The sequence below is a fragment of the Desmodus rotundus genome, chromosome 5 (assembly GCF_022682495.2).
Source record: "Desmodus rotundus isolate HL8 chromosome 5, HLdesRot8A.1, whole genome shotgun sequence".
Taxonomy (NCBI): domain Eukaryota; kingdom Metazoa; phylum Chordata; class Mammalia; order Chiroptera; family Phyllostomidae; genus Desmodus; species Desmodus rotundus.
In genome coordinates, this window is record NC_071391.1 from 154,616,964 (window position 1) to 154,633,970 (window position 17,007).

At 54.9% G+C, this 17,007-nt stretch overlaps 1 protein-coding gene across 11 annotated transcripts; it reads right to left on the bottom strand.

The window, feature by feature from the left end:
• Positions 1-3,929: 3,929 nt before the first annotated feature.
• Positions 3,930-16,611, bottom strand: MFSD2B (MFSD2 lysolipid transporter B, sphingolipid). 11 transcript variants are annotated; one of them, XM_045189189.2, is made up of 14 exons: positions 16,461-16,611; positions 13,028-13,153; positions 11,609-11,733; positions 10,918-11,041; positions 10,523-10,554; positions 10,291-10,354; positions 8,672-8,762; positions 8,432-8,553; positions 7,904-7,987; positions 7,519-7,599; positions 7,186-7,295; positions 6,652-6,795; positions 6,082-6,258; positions 3,930-4,942 (listed from the first exon to the last, which is right to left on the bottom strand). In XM_045189189.2, exons 1-14 carry the CDS (start codon positions 16,545-16,547, stop codon positions 4,918-4,920), a joined length of 1,392 nt encoding a protein of 463 aa, XP_045045124.1. In that variant the 5' UTR covers positions 16,548-16,611; the 3' UTR covers positions 3,930-4,917. The 11 variants fall into 11 exon arrangements, with proteins under 11 accessions (XP_045045124.1, XP_045045122.1, XP_045045121.1 ...); XM_045189187.2 differs by having other exon boundaries at positions 8,672-8,740; positions 10,291-10,427; XM_045189186.2 differs by having other exon boundaries at positions 10,291-10,444.
• Positions 16,612-17,007: the final 396 nt, after the last annotated feature.

Here is a 17,007-nt window from a genome sequence, read left to right on the forward strand (position 1 = left end):
ACATCTACACTCAGTTCTGTTATGCTTGTTTTGAAGAAACAAATTTGTTCCAGTATAATCACTGTATCAGGGAACAGTTAGAGCATAACATGAATTTCCTGTTGCTTTTGCACTGGTTTTGTCCCTACGTTACACTGGGCAAACACAGAAAGCAGCGCCCCGCTGAGCTGAGGCCATAGTGTGTGTGTGTGTCTCTCTCTCTCTCTCTCTCTCTCTCTCTCTCTCTCTCTCTCTCTCTCTCTCTCTCTCTCTCTCACACACACACACACACACACACACACACACACACACACACACACACGTCTCAGCCGCCCAGCAAGTAGCTTTGTCTTGTCGGTTCCAGGGTGTGTTTTGAGCCGCACCCATTCATATCTGTTCTAAACTTTCAGTCCAGTGTCTCCAGAAAACTTCTACCATTTGGTAATAACCTACAAGCTGCAGCCCTTTCTTTCTGTTGCTTAATCCACACTCTGTGTGGGGATGGGCCATGGAGGGAACAGAGAGAAAACTAAGACCATGTTTTTGGTTTTAGTGACTGGATAGATGCTGATGCCATTGACGAGAAATGCAGGAGGCAGACCAGGGGTGGGGATGCGGTGATGAGTTCCACTGCGGACATAGGATGCTGCCTGAACGACACTCACATGGGCACCTGGTTTCGGCTCTGTGTGTCTGAAGGTCAGCAGATTGCTCCCGGCTAGGAATTGAGAGGTGTGTAGGTGGTGATGGTGAGTGAGACCCCAGAGCCCTGGGGAGCCTGAGGCCACTGCAGAGCAACAAAGGAGAGCCTTGAGGGTTGGGGCCTGCAGGCCAAGAGAGGAGCGTTGAAAAGGAGTGGTCACCGTGAATGAGTACCAGTCATCGAGGGTTTGCTTGGGCACGCAGTATCTCACTTAATCCTCACAGCCATCCTCAGGTGTAGGCAGTAGTGTAGACATTTGTTCAAAAAAGAAACGGAGGCTCAGATTTATTGACTCAGTGGACCAATCACACGGGTAAAAGATGAAAGCAACAGAAACTCCCATCTCCCTCTCTCGAATGCTGTAGTTCCCCTGCCGGGCCGCACTGTCCCCTCAGTGGGGCGGCAGAGACGGGTACAATGGGCGAGGAGACCTCACTGTGGTGTCTGGTGGGTGGGGGGACAGTAATGCAGATTATTTGGAGAGGAGAAAGCTAAGGGAACAGGGACGGCTGTTTTGTTTTAGAATGAGGACAACATAAACACTTGTTCATTCAGCAACCATTAATTCATATTGAACATTTACTTCTGGACACTGAGGACATAGCAGTAAAAGCCAAAGTCCCTGCCCTCATAAAGTTTGCGTTTTAATGGATGTGTCAAGCCATAAGCAAGCCACTGATAAACACACTTGCACATGGAGGGAGGTCCTACTGAGTACAAACAAAGCGGGAAAAGCTTAGTGAGTGCTGGGGGAGGAGGAAGGGCTTGGCTGTGAGCCAACAGGAAAGCAGGGAAGGCTTCTCTGAGGAGGTGATGGTTTGGCAGCCACCCAATCTTGTGAGACCTTGAGGCCTGGTAGGGGGATTCCATGGATGGGACCTCAGTCGGAGGCAGGGGTGCTGGCAGTTGAGTGTCTTCAGCCAGTGGAAGGCATGCTCTCCTGCATGTAGGTGGAGAAGGAAAAGGTGGTGGAGAGGAAAGGGGCCGGGGGAGATCCTGCTCTTGGCCAACAATAGGCCTCGGGTTTGGCCTTGGTGACAAGGAGAGATCCTTTCCTCTGAAAACGGAGGACAGGCTCTGAGGGTGGGTGTCAGCAGAGGGGCGTGGACGTGGCCAAGTGAACCGAAGGTCTGAGAGTAGAGTAATGGGAGTTACCGAGGAGTCGAGCAGAGCCAGGCAGGGATGCTGGCGATCGGTTGCATGACAAATGCTTTAAGCACCAGCTCCCTCCACTAGCTTTGGAGTCAGGCTGACTGAGGTTCCAGACCATTTCTGCCACCAACTGACCTTAGGCAAGTTGCTTGAACTCTAAGCCTGTTTCCTCATCTGAAGATGACATGATAGTGCCTACCTCACAGCGTGGCTGTGGGGAAGAAATGGCAGTGTTACCGGATGGGCCTGGCCCTGAGCAGGTCTGCCCGGGGCCAGCTATAGGGCATGGGTTCTTCGTGTGGGAAAGATTTCACAACAGGAGCCAGGTGACTCCAAGGATCCATTTATTAAAGCTGGGGATGGTGAAACAAGGAAGGGCTTAGCATAGAGGAAGCAACAGGAGAGCCTGGGCTGGGCTGCCTTAGCTCACTGCGAAGTCAGAAAAAAGGGGGCCTTGGAGACAGGTTCAGGGGATTAGCCTGGGACAAGCTGCCAGCTGCCTTAGAGTTTAGGAGATGTGTGCCTGTGAAGAAAGAAGTGGGGGAGAAAGGAATGGTTGCGCCCCAGAGGCGGAGCTTGTGTGCTGTGTCCTTTGTCTTGAGGCTTCTCTCTGTCTCTCTCATATCTCTCTCATATATCTCTTGCAAGCGGGAACCTTGGGGGAGGTCTCAAGGAGGGCTTCTGTGGAATATCCATCAGTTCTCCAGGTGCGCCCTTTCAGGGTTGTGGTCTCCTCTGATTGGTTGGAGACAGGGCAGTTGGTTCTGGTATCACCCCACTGGTTTTGCTGCTTCTCTGGGCCTGGAGCTGAAACACAACTGAGGCCTAGATATTATCTCCAGGGAGAAAAGCCCAGGGGAGGAGAGGTTACCCTGGGGGCCAGGTCCTTGTTTTCCCAGTTTTGCCCCCAGCCAGGCACTTCCTTCCACCCTGGGGACCATCTGCACCTGGCTGTAAATTGCTTGGCCAGTGTGTTCAGCTCTCTGTCTCAGTTTCCCTAGTCCACTTGCCAAGGAATTTTCCTAGCTTCTTACTGTCCTGTCTCAGTAGGATACCTTTTGGCCAGCCCATGGTGGTCCCCACCCCTGAGATCTACCCCCTGGCCTCAGAGGTGGCCCCCTGCTGCTGTCTGTACTGTGCAGCTCTGCTCCTTGAGACTGCACCCCTAGGGAATACAGGTGACATAAAATTTTGGCATGAGCTTCTGATCCTACCTGCATTGCCCAGGTCTCCAAAGCACGCATAACCTGACATGGTAGAAACTTGACCCAGCCTTGTCTTGCCAGGTATTGTCTCCACATGGCCAGTGTGATTTCCCAGCGTTAGAAACTGCTGTGTGTGCCCGCCTGTGTGTGTACCTGTGCACGGCAGGGGGTTGGCAGAGAGGGACAAGGAAGAGAAGCCGAGCCCAGCTCTTTCTGTGGTGCCCTGTGACCGCAAGGATAAGACACCCATGTCAGTGTGCCCGAGAGGTCAGGCATCGGAAAGGCCAGGTCACATTCTGCACTCACTGTGAAGTCAGCTCCCTCTCGTGCCACAGCCTTTGTGCAGGAAGCCAGAGGTTTTAAGCTCTGAGGCACATGTCCTTTCTGCGCGTGGGTCTGAGCTCTGGCAGTTTAGGGGGAGTCTCACACCCAAGGGGTGGCCAGAGGCCCAAAGAGGAAGTGGAAAGGAGCCTAGCCCTGGGTGGGTTCAGGAGAGCTGACCCCTCGGAGGGGACCGGACTGGGGCTGGGAAGACATTCAGGGGGCAAGGCTGCATCTCCTGGTCTCCCCTTTAGGTGCCCTGACTTCTGGAGGAGGAGTTGCTGGGACATCAGGGTCCCTACATGTTCCCAACCCCTCCATAAGCTCCAGCCCACAAGAGCCACTGTGGCCTGCTAGTCTCAGCTTTCTGTCTCTTCCGAGGGAAAGAGGGAACCGTCTCCCACATTTCCTCCCTCCGGTCGGAGGAAATGCAGAGGCAGGGGCACAGCCAGGTTCAGTGACATCAGGCCCCCTCCCCTTCCCTCTTTGGGGAGAGTTTCCCAGCAGGTAGGATGATCGTGGGCTGGCCACGGTCACATTTTATAGACTCAATAGAAAATAAATCCCTTAATTTTTTAATATTTTATTTATCTTTAGAGAGAGAGGGGGGAAGAGAGAAAGAGGGAGAGAAACATTGACTGGCTGCCTCCCGCATGCCCCCAAGTGGGGACCTCTCCCGCAACCCAGGCATGGCCCTGACCGGGAATTGAACCTGCAACCTTTTGGTCCACAGGCCAGCGCTCAGTCCACTGAGCCACGCCAGCCAGGGCTAATTTGGTTTTTTGTTTGTTCTGAAAAAAATTTAAACCTCAGTGGATCTTTCTTCCCTAAAGATACAGCCTCTAGAAGGCTGCAGTTCCTATATTTTTTATAAGATAAAAGTTCAGAAAAATAGTCCCACAAAAATAACTATTCATAAGAATGATTGATCTTTGGTGGCTCGATGTCGGTCTGTGTTCACCTCTAGAGACTGTGTCATCAACCCATCTGTGCAAAGGGAAAGCGCTCAGCCTTCTCACCCCCACTGCTGTCCCCATCTGCACTCCCCGGGTCTGCTGGCCTCACTGCGTCTGTCTCTCCTAACTGAACATCCCCAGCATGTCCATCTGTCCCCATGCTGCTCATTCATGTGGTGTCTGTCACTCTCTCTGTCACATGTCCCTGGAGCATTGGGGGAACAAGAGGCCTGTGTGTCTGTCCTGTCAGGTCAGCAGGTTGTTGGGTCAGGTGTTCCCCCGGGGAGTCTGCAGGCTGGGCCAGCGGGGGCTTCCTTCTTTCAGGACAAGTTGCTCTTGGGATGCTTTCCAGGTCAGACATTGGCTGGAGCTGGGTAGTCAGGGGCACAGGTTTATCTGAAGTGGTCTGTGGTCAATGGGCAAGAAATGACAGCTGGAACCCAGGCCAGTCCCTTCCGGCAAGGTCACTGGAGACCCACGTCCCAGGGAAAAGGTCCTGTGTAAGCTGCGAAGTGGGGGTTATAAATGGCCGAGAAAAAGGGGGGACTTGAGCCCAGAGGATGCTGGCTCCTGCTGTTCTGGCTCATGGAAGTCTTGAACTTCACGCCAGGCTGTAACTGGTCCTCCTGTTGGAAGGGAATGAAGCCAAAGGATGAGGGAGCAGTGGGGTCTCTGTCCTGCCACAGACCCCTCTGGGAGTGTCAGTGGCTGTTCCCTGTCTTCCTAGCCACTCCTCCCCTCCGCTGCCCCTGTGAGTACAGCCACCAGCCTGCTCCCCAGAGCCCCACCAAGCAGTCCTCCACCCGTGTGCCACTCCCTGCGTGTAATGCATGACGTCAGTGTCACTTGGTTGGAGTGTTAGACCAGCCACACTGAGCAGTGGGGACTGATGATGATGCCACTTTTGCCTCCCCTGTGTGGTCCTCTGTATGTACATGTGCTCATGTTAAGTGCATGAGCATCTGTAACACATGGACACGTGAAAGTCTGCGGGCCGTGCTGATACTGCCGATCTGCTTGGCCTCAGGCTCTGTGCTGCGCCCTTAGGACATAAAATAGTAAACACAGCTCCAGCCTTCCAGGTCCCCACCATCTGCTGGGAAAGCCAGACAGTGAGCAGACTGTCCCTGCAGTGGGCGCAGTGCTGCGGAAGGAGGAAGGACAAGGCTCAGGGAGCTCTCAGCACAGCCTTCAGGGTGGGTGGCGGTGGGGAGTGGAAGATGATCGATCCCCAGGTTCCGGCCCCCAGGCTGGGGATGGTGGAGCTGATGGGGACAAGGAGATGAATTCCATCTGGGGCCCTCTAAGGCCGATTGCCATGGCTGTGGGACACCAGGTTGAAGTGTCCAAGTGACAGCCAGCTGTGTAGATCTGGAACTTGAAGGAAGTATGGGGGGAATTGGGTTTGGGAGGGGACAGCTATGGGAGTCACCAAACACAAGAGGTTGTCGAGGTCAAGCACACAGATGAGGTGCCTGGGATTATGGAGAGCAAAAGGAACAGGGTGAACATGGGCGCCCTCCCCTACCACCATCCCACAGGTTATCAAAGGAAGGGGACTGGGCAGGGATGACCCGAGTAGAAGAAAGTCCAGAAGATGGCGTCACAGAAGCCAAGGAAAGAGCTTCCAAAGGCAGGACTGCCTGGTGGTGTAAATACCGCCATGAGACCTCAGGACTGGTTGGCCTCATGTCGGCACACACGTGTGCGCCTCCCTGGGGGTGGGTAGCCCTGCTGTGTGTACCCGCGTGCATGGGGTGCCTACCTCCGAAGGCTCAGCCGGCGGGAGGTGTCCTGGCTTGGCACCTGTGGAGTGGGGCTGACCATGAGGATGCAAAGACCAGTGAGGATCATGCAGGTGGGCACGGCACCGATGAGGACCTTGAGGGTCACCACCACCTGCTCTGTCTGCTTGCAGGCTCCTGCCTCATACCCCGCAAACCTGGAGAAACAGCCCATATGCAACCAGCTCACATCCTCCCAAGCCTGGCTCCTGGGGGAGGGGTCCCACATCCCCCACCTCTGCACCATCCTGAAACTTGGATCCATTCCTTGACCAGACCAGCCTAAACGTCATGGACAGGACAGTTGAGGGAATGGGCTGGTCAGGGAGGAGTTGAGAGAACTGAGAATGTGGGGGGCTGAGGCTTCAGATGGGGCACGGCCCTCAAGAAGGCCCTTTTCAGTCCCATTCACAGTGTAACCTGGGGCGGCGATTCCCCCACACTTTCCAAAGAGCAGAGCTTGGTCCCCTGGCTGGCTGGGGTGGGGAACTCAGACCTTTTCCCACCCCACTAGTCTTGTGCCTCGGGCACAGCCCCACTCTGGGACTCACTCCAGACTGAGCGTGGAGATGCCCAGGGCCCCTGCGCCTGACAGCTTAGTGAAGAAGACATAGGAGGAGTAGAAGATGGTCTCCATGCCTGGGCCGCTCTGGTGCTGCAGCTGGAAGTCGTCTACCACGTCTGGGAGCATGGACCTGGGGGCGGGGGCTGCGGAGTTATCCCTTTGAACCCTCGGCAGCCACTGACCTGCAAACTCTCTGGGTACAGAGACCAAGTCAGAGTCGTCCCTGAGGCCCCACGGCCCAGGACCAGAACTGGCCCACAGGGAGCCAGGCAATACAAGTGCCTGTCCACGCCCCACCCCACCCCCCACCCACTGGCTGCCCACCATTCCTGCTGTCTGGTGCACTTCTGGGAGGGCTCCCAGGATGGAGCTGGTGGCCTCCATCCCCTGTGAGTGGGAGAGCAGCTCCTGAGAACAGGCTGGTCACCAGGGACCTGGGACAACAGGCCGACATGCAGGAGGGCAGACCCTTGAGGAAGGACGTGAAGCTCCCACATTTCCTTCCCCTCGCCCAGCCTACCAGGGCAGCAGCAGGGACACAGCGATGCTCACGCCAGATACCAAGGCCACAACGTATGCCACGGGTGCTGTGGGCACAACAGCCAACAGGATTGCAAAAGGCACCATCACCTGGGGAGAGACACACTGGCTGCTCCCTCTACCTGCTCCCCCTGCCCACCTTGCTCGTTCCCGCACACACTCACCATCTTTACTAATGACCCCGTGCCTGGTCCTGTGCTGGGCACTGAAGACGCAAGTGATTACAGATCTGCCCTGCTGCCCCCAGGAGGCTCAGGCCCCAAGGTCAACTTCCACCAACCCACCTCCAAGTCTTGCTTCCTGCCCCACTCACACAGATCCCGAAGGCCGACATCCTCTTCCCAAATCGCTGTAGAACCCACTCCCACAGCGGGGTGCTCAGCACAGCTGAGACCTGTGAGCAGATGGGACTATCACAGCCCAGCCCAGCTGCCAGTGCACCTGCCCAGGTTCACAAAGCCCTGGCTTTTAGGTGGGTTGCCCCACCTTGACCTTGACCCCTGGTTAGAAGCAGAGGCTATGAACTTTATGAACCTGGCCCCAATTCTACCTGTTGCTGGAATGCAGGTGACCAAGGCCACAGCTGAGTCCAGCATGTTGACCTCCAGAACTCTGGCCACACGTTATATCAAGGACCACACATGTCCCCAACTCAGGCTCCCGAGTAACCTTGGCTCTGTCACCCCAGGTCCTCTCACCAGGATGGTTAGCACCAGGCTCTGGACGTGGTCATGGAGCCGGGAGGCATGTGTACAGAACAGGACCAGGTAGCTCTGCTCCACCTGAGGAGGTTGACAGGAAGTGGGCATGTACAGGGACTGGCTGGACCTCAGAAGTCAAGAGCAAGGCCTGGGTCTCAATTCTGGCCCCTCTTTTGGGACCTTGAACTCTGGTTGCTGCCACCATCATGCAGTTCCTGCCCCCTATGAAGGATGCTTATCCCTGACACAGGTGTAGACACCCTTCCTAGTCTGCCCTTCCCTTGCACGACTGGACCTTACCACCCCAGACTCTTTTTTCCTGGTGCCTGGGCCCTGACCCTCGTCAATCCCACAGGCTCGATCTAGACCTCTCTTCTCCCAGCACCAGGCTCTCTGAGCCCCATGCCAGCCACTGGTTAAAACTCAAGCCTCATCTGTGCCAAGGGAAGAGAGGCTGAACTGGAACCTATGCAGGTTCAGCATGGCTGGAGGCAAGCCAGTGGGGCCTGGCCTGGCCAGAGGTACCTGAACGGCTGCTGAGATGAACAGGAAGGAAATCACCAGCTTCAGGTAGGGCGGGTGCCGGACAGTGAGGCCCAGCCCAGCCAGGAAGCTCATGCCCTGGCTGGAGGCTGTGGCAGAGGGGTCTGCAACACAGGGAGGCCATGTCTCAGCTTGGCAGAGTTCCAAACCAAGACCCATGCCCAAGAGGAGCCCTGGCCCCAGCTTCTTTCTGCTTCCCGCATTCTGCCTGCACCTCTGTACCTGGCCGCTCCTTCACCCCCAGGTGGAGGAAACCACTGCACACAGGATAAGTCACAGCAACCACAGCGGCTGCAACGGAGTAGAGACAGGTCTGTGGAACAGGACAGAACTGGGGTGGGGGCGATGTCTCCAACCCATGGGGGTGAGGACCCCCAGGGGCGGGGCAGGTGTACCTCCTGGTGGGAACAGAGGGACCCTCAGCCCAAGTCCAAGAATGCTGGGTACTCCTCCCAATCAGCACAGCAGGAGAGGGAGGGCCAGGCGCCCATGATGTTCCTTCTGTGCTGCCTGCATGCATCCATGCCACCAGGGGTTTGAGGGTCTGAGTTCTCTCTCTCTCTCCTCCCGCCTCCCTGTCTCATTATTAAAACAAACATTCGGCCCTGGCTGGTGTGGCTCAGTGGACTGAGCACCAGCCTGCAAACCAAAGGGTCACCAGTTCGATTCCCAGTAGGGCACATGCCTGGGTTGCAGGCCAGGTCCCTAGTAGGGGGTGTGTGAGAGGCAACCACACATTGATGTTTCCCTCCCTCTCTTTCTTCCTCCCACTCTCTCTAAAAATAAATCTTTAAAAAAAAACAGAAATTCATCGTTGCTGATTTCTATATGCTGGACCCTGAGGTTAGGAAGACAGATCCAGGGGCAGAAAGTTACTGTGTGTCCACGGTGGCTCCACGATGGCCCAGATAAATGTAGACAAAAAAATGAAAGAGAGAGACAGTGCTACCTATCTTAGAACGACATGCATGGGAGTAACAGTCACCCATCTCCAGGTAGAGGATGCCTCTGGAGAGGGGAGGAAAGAGGGAGATGGACAGGGCTTCACGGGTGTGGGCCCCGCACAACTGCAGGGGTCCCACACTCAGGGCCCTGCACTTGGGGGTTAATGCTCTACTGTCGCTGTCTTGAAATTCTTGGTGATTCTATCTGTGAATTTGTGTTTTGTAAGTGAAGTCTATGGAACTTTGAAGAGGCACCTTTGTTGAACCTTTGGCGTTGGGTTCTCAGCTTTCCACCCCCACTCTGGGCACCCCAGGCCCTGCCTGGTCTCCTCTGCCCCCATTCCAGGCTGCTGCCATGCTCGGTTCCACCCTCACCCACAGTGGAGGTAAGGGGCTTGTGGAGGCCGAGGCCAGGACAGGCAGTGCACGCAAAAGGATTTCGTCCTGAAACACGGGCAGGACTCGGAAATAGGACAGAGTGGACGCTGAGAGAAAGAAGGAGTAAAGGGTGACTCCTAGGGTTCTTGGGGATGGTGACATCATTTGCCTAAGGGGAAAATAGATGACCTTGATGGCTGAAACAGATGCCTGCCCCAATGGGTAAAGAGGGATCTGCTTTGAGGAGACCCGTGCTGCTGGCGTTTCCCTTCTACTTTCACACGGGGGTGCGGTGCGGCGTGATTAGGGCTGGATGGGAGGGGTCACAGGAGGGGCTTTACCCAGAGCTCCAAAAGGACATCAAAACCTCCTGCCGTCTTTCCCCGCCCCTTCCCTGGGGTCTGCCTCCTCCGCTCCGGCGGGCCTGCTGGGGTGCGGTGTGTTTACGTTTAGAAGGCACCCAGGTGGAGGAGAGGAAGGTCTAGCGGGAGAGTGGGGTGCGTCCGCATGGGCACTCACTGCTCTGGGGGAGACGGTGGCCGGCCCCGGGAGCTCGAGGTCCGCGTCCTCGCACCTGTGGGGACTGTGGGCACCGGACACGATGAGTCCGTGGACCGCGGCTCCCATCAGCGTCCCCGCCATCTCCATGGTTATCCCTGGGACATAGTGAGCACTAAGGTGACCGAGCTCACGCCCCGCCCCGCGCCCCTGGCCGCGCCACCCCCCACTCCTACCCCACGCAGGCACTCACGGTATGCAGTGGCCGAGTCCCGCTCCCTGGGGCTGGGGGTCAGGAGCATGGTGAGGGCTGTGTAGGGCACCTGGAAGAACTGGGGGGGCGGAGTTTAGATGGCCGCCCTCAGCCCAGACCGCCAAAGTGGACGACTTATCCCAGCCTGCCCCCTGCCAGGCTGGCAGTCCCCAGAGATTCCCTCAAGCCAGGTGTGAAGGGCAGAGGGGCAGGAGGGGACACCCAGCCCAGAGCCCAGTGGGTGGGAGGAGCTAAAGGGCCAGGCACTGGTGAGCAGGTGCCAGTGGTGGGACCCTCCTGAACACCTATCCCTGACACACACACTTCAGAGTGGCCACTGGCCAGTGACTGGATTCCAGGGGTCCAGGCCCAGGAAGTGGGGGCCACCTGCTTACCGTGGCCAGGGCCTGGAATAGGCAGTAGAAGGTCATGTACCAAAGGCCTCGAAGGCTGGTGAAGGGGGGCAGGAACCACAAGAAGAAGTAAGCCACGGTGATGAAGGGCATGCAGCCTAGCACCCTGTGGGGGACACAGTGGAGATAGAATGGCCACTGCACCAGGAATGGGGACGTGAAAGGGTGGGCCTGGAGCAACCTCACCCTTCTGCCCCTGGACTGGCCCTGGACTGAGACTCTGGGTGGGAGCCATGGACATGGAGGGCTAATGGGACAAGGAGGTAACCAGGAGTTGGGGCTGGGACTCTGGCTGGGACTCTTGGGTGGTTGGTGGTACCATTCCGTGCGTGAAGGATCCTGGAGCACTGGAGTTGTGCCTACTCCGTGAGAACTTCCAGGGCCTCCAGCCCACCCTGGCCACACTTAGACCTCTGGGCCAGGCCTGGGAGTCTTGAAGGCTTTGTCCAGCCCTGAGCCAGATGGTGAGGGAGTCTCCAAGAATGTCTCTGAACTGCATGACTCAGTCTGTCCCAGTCTGGTACTGTCGCCTACTGTCAGTCCCATCACCTGCTCTCTGGTCTTGTCCTCTAACCATCCATAGGGGTTTCTACTAAGAAGCAGGGCTGTGACAAACACAGTGACCTCAGGCTGTGGGTGGGTGCCAGACCTGAAGGACCAGGGCGCTGCTCACCAGGGCATGAGTCGTCCAGACCCTGTCCTCCTGCTTCTGTTGATGAGGAACCCAGCCACAGGGTCAGCAGCTGCCCCAGACACCTTCCCTCCAAACAGCACAAGTGACACCTGGGCGGCGGGGATCTGAGGTGGACAGGGGAGGAGAGAGCCAAGGACTGGCAGAGTTGGAGGGTTGTCCAGGCATGCCCACCCACCAGGGCAGCGAGCTGGCAACCTGGCTGGGGCCAGAGGCACAGTGGGAAGTCTCTCCGGCCTCCTGGCCAGGATACTACCCTCGAAGGCTCTCAGGGCACATCTGTACTAGTGAAGAAAGGGGCGAGGGAGGGAGCGGACGGCCCCACATCAGCACGTTGCCATTGTTACTCATGCCCAGTCCCTTTGGAGAAGACACGAGGAACCCTCCTCTGAGGTGGCCCAGTGCAAGAAGGGTGCACCCAGGGTGACAGTCTAGACTTTTTTCTCGTAATGAAAATGTTTTATTGATTTTCTGATTACATAAAAGATACACTCACTCTAAAAACATTCAAGCGGTACAGAAAAATACTGAGCAAAGCTCATGGGAAATCCCACCCTCCTGAGACAACTTCCAGGAGCATTTTGAAGATCACCCTTTCATGCATTTATGCACATTTGCAACTTACAGTCTTACATAAACGCAACCATATCAGTGTCATATAAAAAATCATTAATGCCTCATAAAAAATTTCTTTTTTGCTTACTCTCTATCCTCCACCATTGCCTCGTATAGCCAACATTAACAGCCTGGTGTGATTTTCTGTACATTTTCTCCATGCTCGTTTTTAATCAAGTACCGACTCATACACACATACTATGCCCATGTGCACACATGTATGGGGCATGTCTTTGTTTTGCTAACATGGGATCATTTTACATACTCTTCTCTACAACTAACTTTTCTCACTTGGCAGTACATCATGGACATCGCTCCAAGTCAACCGCTATAGATCTACCACATTCTTTTTTTTTTTTTTCTGGTCCTTTGATGTAAAAATATGCAGATTTTTTTTTAATTTTAATTTTTTATTGTTATTCAATTACAGTTGTGTGCCTTTTCTCCCCATCCCTCCACCCCACCCCAGCTGAACCCCCCTCCCTCCCCCACCTCTACTCTCCCCCTTGATTTTGTCTATGAGTTCCTGTTACCACATTCTTTAAATGGCTACGTAATTGTCCATTCTATGAAGATAGCACAAGTTATTACCCAACTGCTTCTGTATTGTTGGGTATTCACATTGTTTCCCACTTTCCACTACAAACAGGCTGCAATGAACACCCTTGAGGAGGTTGCCCTCCATAGCTTAGATTGAAAGTGCTGTCTGTGAACAGTGGTGGGACTGGAAGGACCAGAGGCCATGGAAGATGGGAAAGGGGGTCCTGGGCTGATGCCCACACTTACCTGTGCCACATCTAGCAGGAAGAGCTGCAGGTAAAAGGCGGTGGCACTGGAGGCCACCTGGTTGGGGACCCCGCCAATGCCATAGCACACCTTCGTACAGAATGAGAGGCGACCAGCTCTGCTGTCCTGGGGGAGACAGAGTAGCTGAGCCCCACCCTCACAGACACACAGCAGCTCCCACACGCCCCTGGCTTCCAGAGGCATCCTGAGTCCCTAGGTCCTCAGGGCTTTTCCTGCAATCTCTCAGTCCTAATTTGCCCCAAATCATCTTAAAGGGAAGTGAGACAGAAAAGAGAAAAAAAAAATCCTAAAACATGACCTCTAAACTTTTCCAGGGGGAAGTTCTTCCCTATATTTCCCCCTCAGTGCTTCCTGCTTCAGTGTTTTCTGAGTCAGCAAGCCTGAGTGAACTAGGGGTCAGGAGACCCCCAACTTTGCCACCAGGTCCCTGTGTGACCTTGAACAAACCACTTTCTCTCTCTAAGCCTTCGAATGGAAAAGTCCTGCCGACTTCACATGGTTGGTTTGTCTTTTTTAAGACTTTTTTGAAGTCTTGTTTTTAGAGAGAGGGAAAGGCGCATTGATGGGTCGCCCGTGGTAAGCGCGCTGGGAGGAATGGAACCGAGGACCTTGCGCTTTGCGTGCTGACACCCGAGCAACGGAGCCCCACCGGCCAGGGCTTCACAGGGGTGCTTGCACGAGCAAATGAGGTGCTGGTTCTGGGAACAGATTGTTAAATGTTCAGGACTTTTGCAGCCAGGTGTTGAACGACTAGCAGCATGAAACCAGCCACGGTGAGAGTATTTACACTGCTGAAATCAGCAAACATTACAAACCAGAGCCCCCGCATCCCAGACTATTTACCAGCCTACCGCTGACATGAAGTAATGTTTATGATCCCAAATGTGTGTGTGTGTGTGTGTGTGTGTGTGTGTGTCACAGCCCTAAGCGCTCCAGTGGACTCCAGACTCAAATATTTGACTGCCTCCTCACACCCCTATGCAGTTGACTAACATGCATTTCAACTCGGCACAAACACACAGTTTGATTTCCACCCCATTGTTTCAACCGACTCCTAACCCTGTTGTCCCCATTGCATTAAATGACCCCACTGTCCACTCAGCAGCTCAGGTCACAGACCCGGGAGCCCTCGCTTCCCCTTTCCCGACCCCCCTGTCTAATCTGTCCGTGAGAGGCTCCTTAGTGCTCCCCTGCTTCTGTTCTTGGCCCTTGCTATCCACTCTCCACCCAGCAGCCAAAGTGATCTTTTCCCAACAGGTTGTGTCTCCTCTCTGCCTAAACCCCTCCCACAGCTTGCCAGTAAACTTTGAGTAAAACTCCAAGTCCTGCCTTGGCCAGGTAGCTCAATTGGTTAGATCACTGTCCTGGTACACCAAAATTGCAGGTTCGATCCCCAGTCAGGACACATGTAAGAATCAACCAACGACTGCATAAGTAAGTGGAAGAGCAAATCAGTGGGTTTCTTTCTCCCCACCCCTCTCTTTTCTCTCTCTAAAAATAAAACACAAACAAAAAACCCTCCAAGTCCTCACCATATAGCCTACAAGACCCCACCCAGTCTGCCCCCTATTCCCTTTCCCACCCCACTTCAGATAGCTCTCCTCCACCATGGGATCTTCCTATTCCTCAAAATGGCCAAGCCTATTGCTGCCTCAGGGTCTTTGCACTTCCCATTCCTTCTGTCTGAGAGGCTCTTCCTCCAGGTCCTTGCAGAGCTGACTCCTTGTCATTCAAGTTTAAGCCTACATGTCATCTTCTCAGAGTGGCCTTCCCTGGCCACCCAAGTCTCTCTCAGTTGTGCTTACTAACTGATGTGCTCTTATCTGTTTCTTGCCTCTCTTCATCAGAAGATACACTGTCTGAGAGCGCGACCTATTTATTCGCCACTGTGTGTCCCCAGGGCCTAGAACAATGCTTGATACATAATAATGCTCAGGATATATTTGCTGAAAGAATAAATGCTATGAAGACACTGTGTAAAGTGCCCTTTCTCTGAAAGATGCTGGGAATTCTTTCTCATCTTTGCTTGGGGATGGGAGGGGAAGTGGAGAGGACTATGGCTTCACTCGCTTTGGTATCTTGCAGGACACCCAGAGGGACTCTTTTCAAGGGAAGGTCTTCCCAGATAAGAGTTTATCATATCCTTTGCACACTCTTCCTACCCACAGAAGAAAACCACACTTGAAGCAGGATGTGGTCTCTGTTTCTGACATTGTGTGAACATTATTTCAACTTCCAGAAAACTTTTAACAATAGGCAGAATCCACCAGGATAGCCCTCCTGCCCCACCCCATAATGGGGTTCTTATAGCCCCCCAAATATGCTTAGCAAGTTTCTGGCACATAGAAGGCACTTGAATGATAGGGGGGATTCCGGCTGAAACTAGGTCTATGGGGATCTTGACGGTTTTATGTACTTGAATTAGAAGCCCTTCACAGCTGGCTGCGCACAAGTTTTAGTGTCAGACACACTTGGATTCAGATTCTGCATCTGCCATTTCCAGCTGTGTGACCTGACGTGGCTGCCTCGGTTTCCTCTCATGTTATGTGGAGATAATCAACCTCATAGGGTTGTTAAGAGAACGAAATGCTGGCACTTCGTTGGCCACGTTAGTTTCCCCTCTTGCCCATCGTCTCACCCCAAATTTCTAAATTTCACTGGCAAATGAGAGTCCCCAGAGAGCCTCTGCATCGACTTTTGTTTATGGGGGGCCACAACCTTTGCTCCGAGGTGCGTGAGCAGCAGAGGCACAGGAAATTGAGCGGGTGGCGAAGTGAAGCCACAGTGAACGCGTCTCCGCGGAGCTAGAGATCTTACATTCAGCAGACACCGAGTCCAACACCCCCACCCTTGTGACATGGGTCCCAGGGCCACCACCCCTGGGTTCCCACCCGCCCTCTACCATCACTCTGGGGCCTGGTAGCCAGGAAGGACATCTCTGGGGACGATCCTCCGAAGGAGAGCCTGGCGCCTGGACCAGGCCAGGGTTTGCGAAGGTGGGGGCTGGGGAAGGAAGGCCGCCTCCTCAGGCGCACCTGCGCGATCTCTCCGGGGAGGTCTGGAGGGTGGCGGGCCAGAGCCCTAGGGTGGGAATCAGGAGACCGGAGACAGGCCCTGGTCCTGCCTGCCTAGTAGAGTGAACCCAGCAAGGGACTCCCTCGCCTAGGACTCTTTCGTGTGCTCTTCTCTTCGGGGCTCCCGAATGTCCTCAGCCTCTGGGCTCTCAAGTGGCAAATCCCTCCATGGACAGTTCAGGCGGAGGACCCTACAAGGCTGGATAAAGGGCTACGATCCGACCCCCTCAAGGCCCCGGTACCCCTCTGCCCCCACACTCCCCCCTCTCCGTCGGGCTACTCCCAGGCCCCCGACTTTTTGGGGGGCGCCGCGCTTTTTTTTTTTTTTTTTAGCTCACCGAGCCGGGTTCCAGGGTGTATGCTTCCCGTTGGGGCACCGGCACCTCGTCTGCTGGGGCCTGGGTCCCTCCAGCGGAAGCCGCCATCGCGCACAGCTGCAGCGCCTGCGACCCCGGGGCTATCTGCCCGCGGGGAGGGCGGATCCCTGGTGGAGAGGGCGCGGCGAGGGGGTGGGGGTGGGCCGGCTGGGGAAAAGGCCAGAAACCGGGAAGCTGTGAAAGTTTCTTTTCCCCAAAGGGAAAAATACCTAGAGCTCAAATTCACTGAGGGGAAAAGTCCCTGGGGGCTGTTTTCCTTGGGGTGGTCCGCCAGGGAGTGAGAACCAGAGGCAGCTGGAGCGCCACTCTCCCGCCAAATCCTCGTGGGTGAAAGTCAGCGGGTAAGTTTATTTGAAAAAAACGAAGCAATAGAATTGACTTGTTTAGATTAAGATTATGGTTGAGTAGGTTGGTAAACTGCTAAATTTGATATCGGATGCCTGCAATATACATTTTCCAGCCTCATACAGAACATGGGTGGGGCCCCGTAAGTTCTGGCCAGTGAATG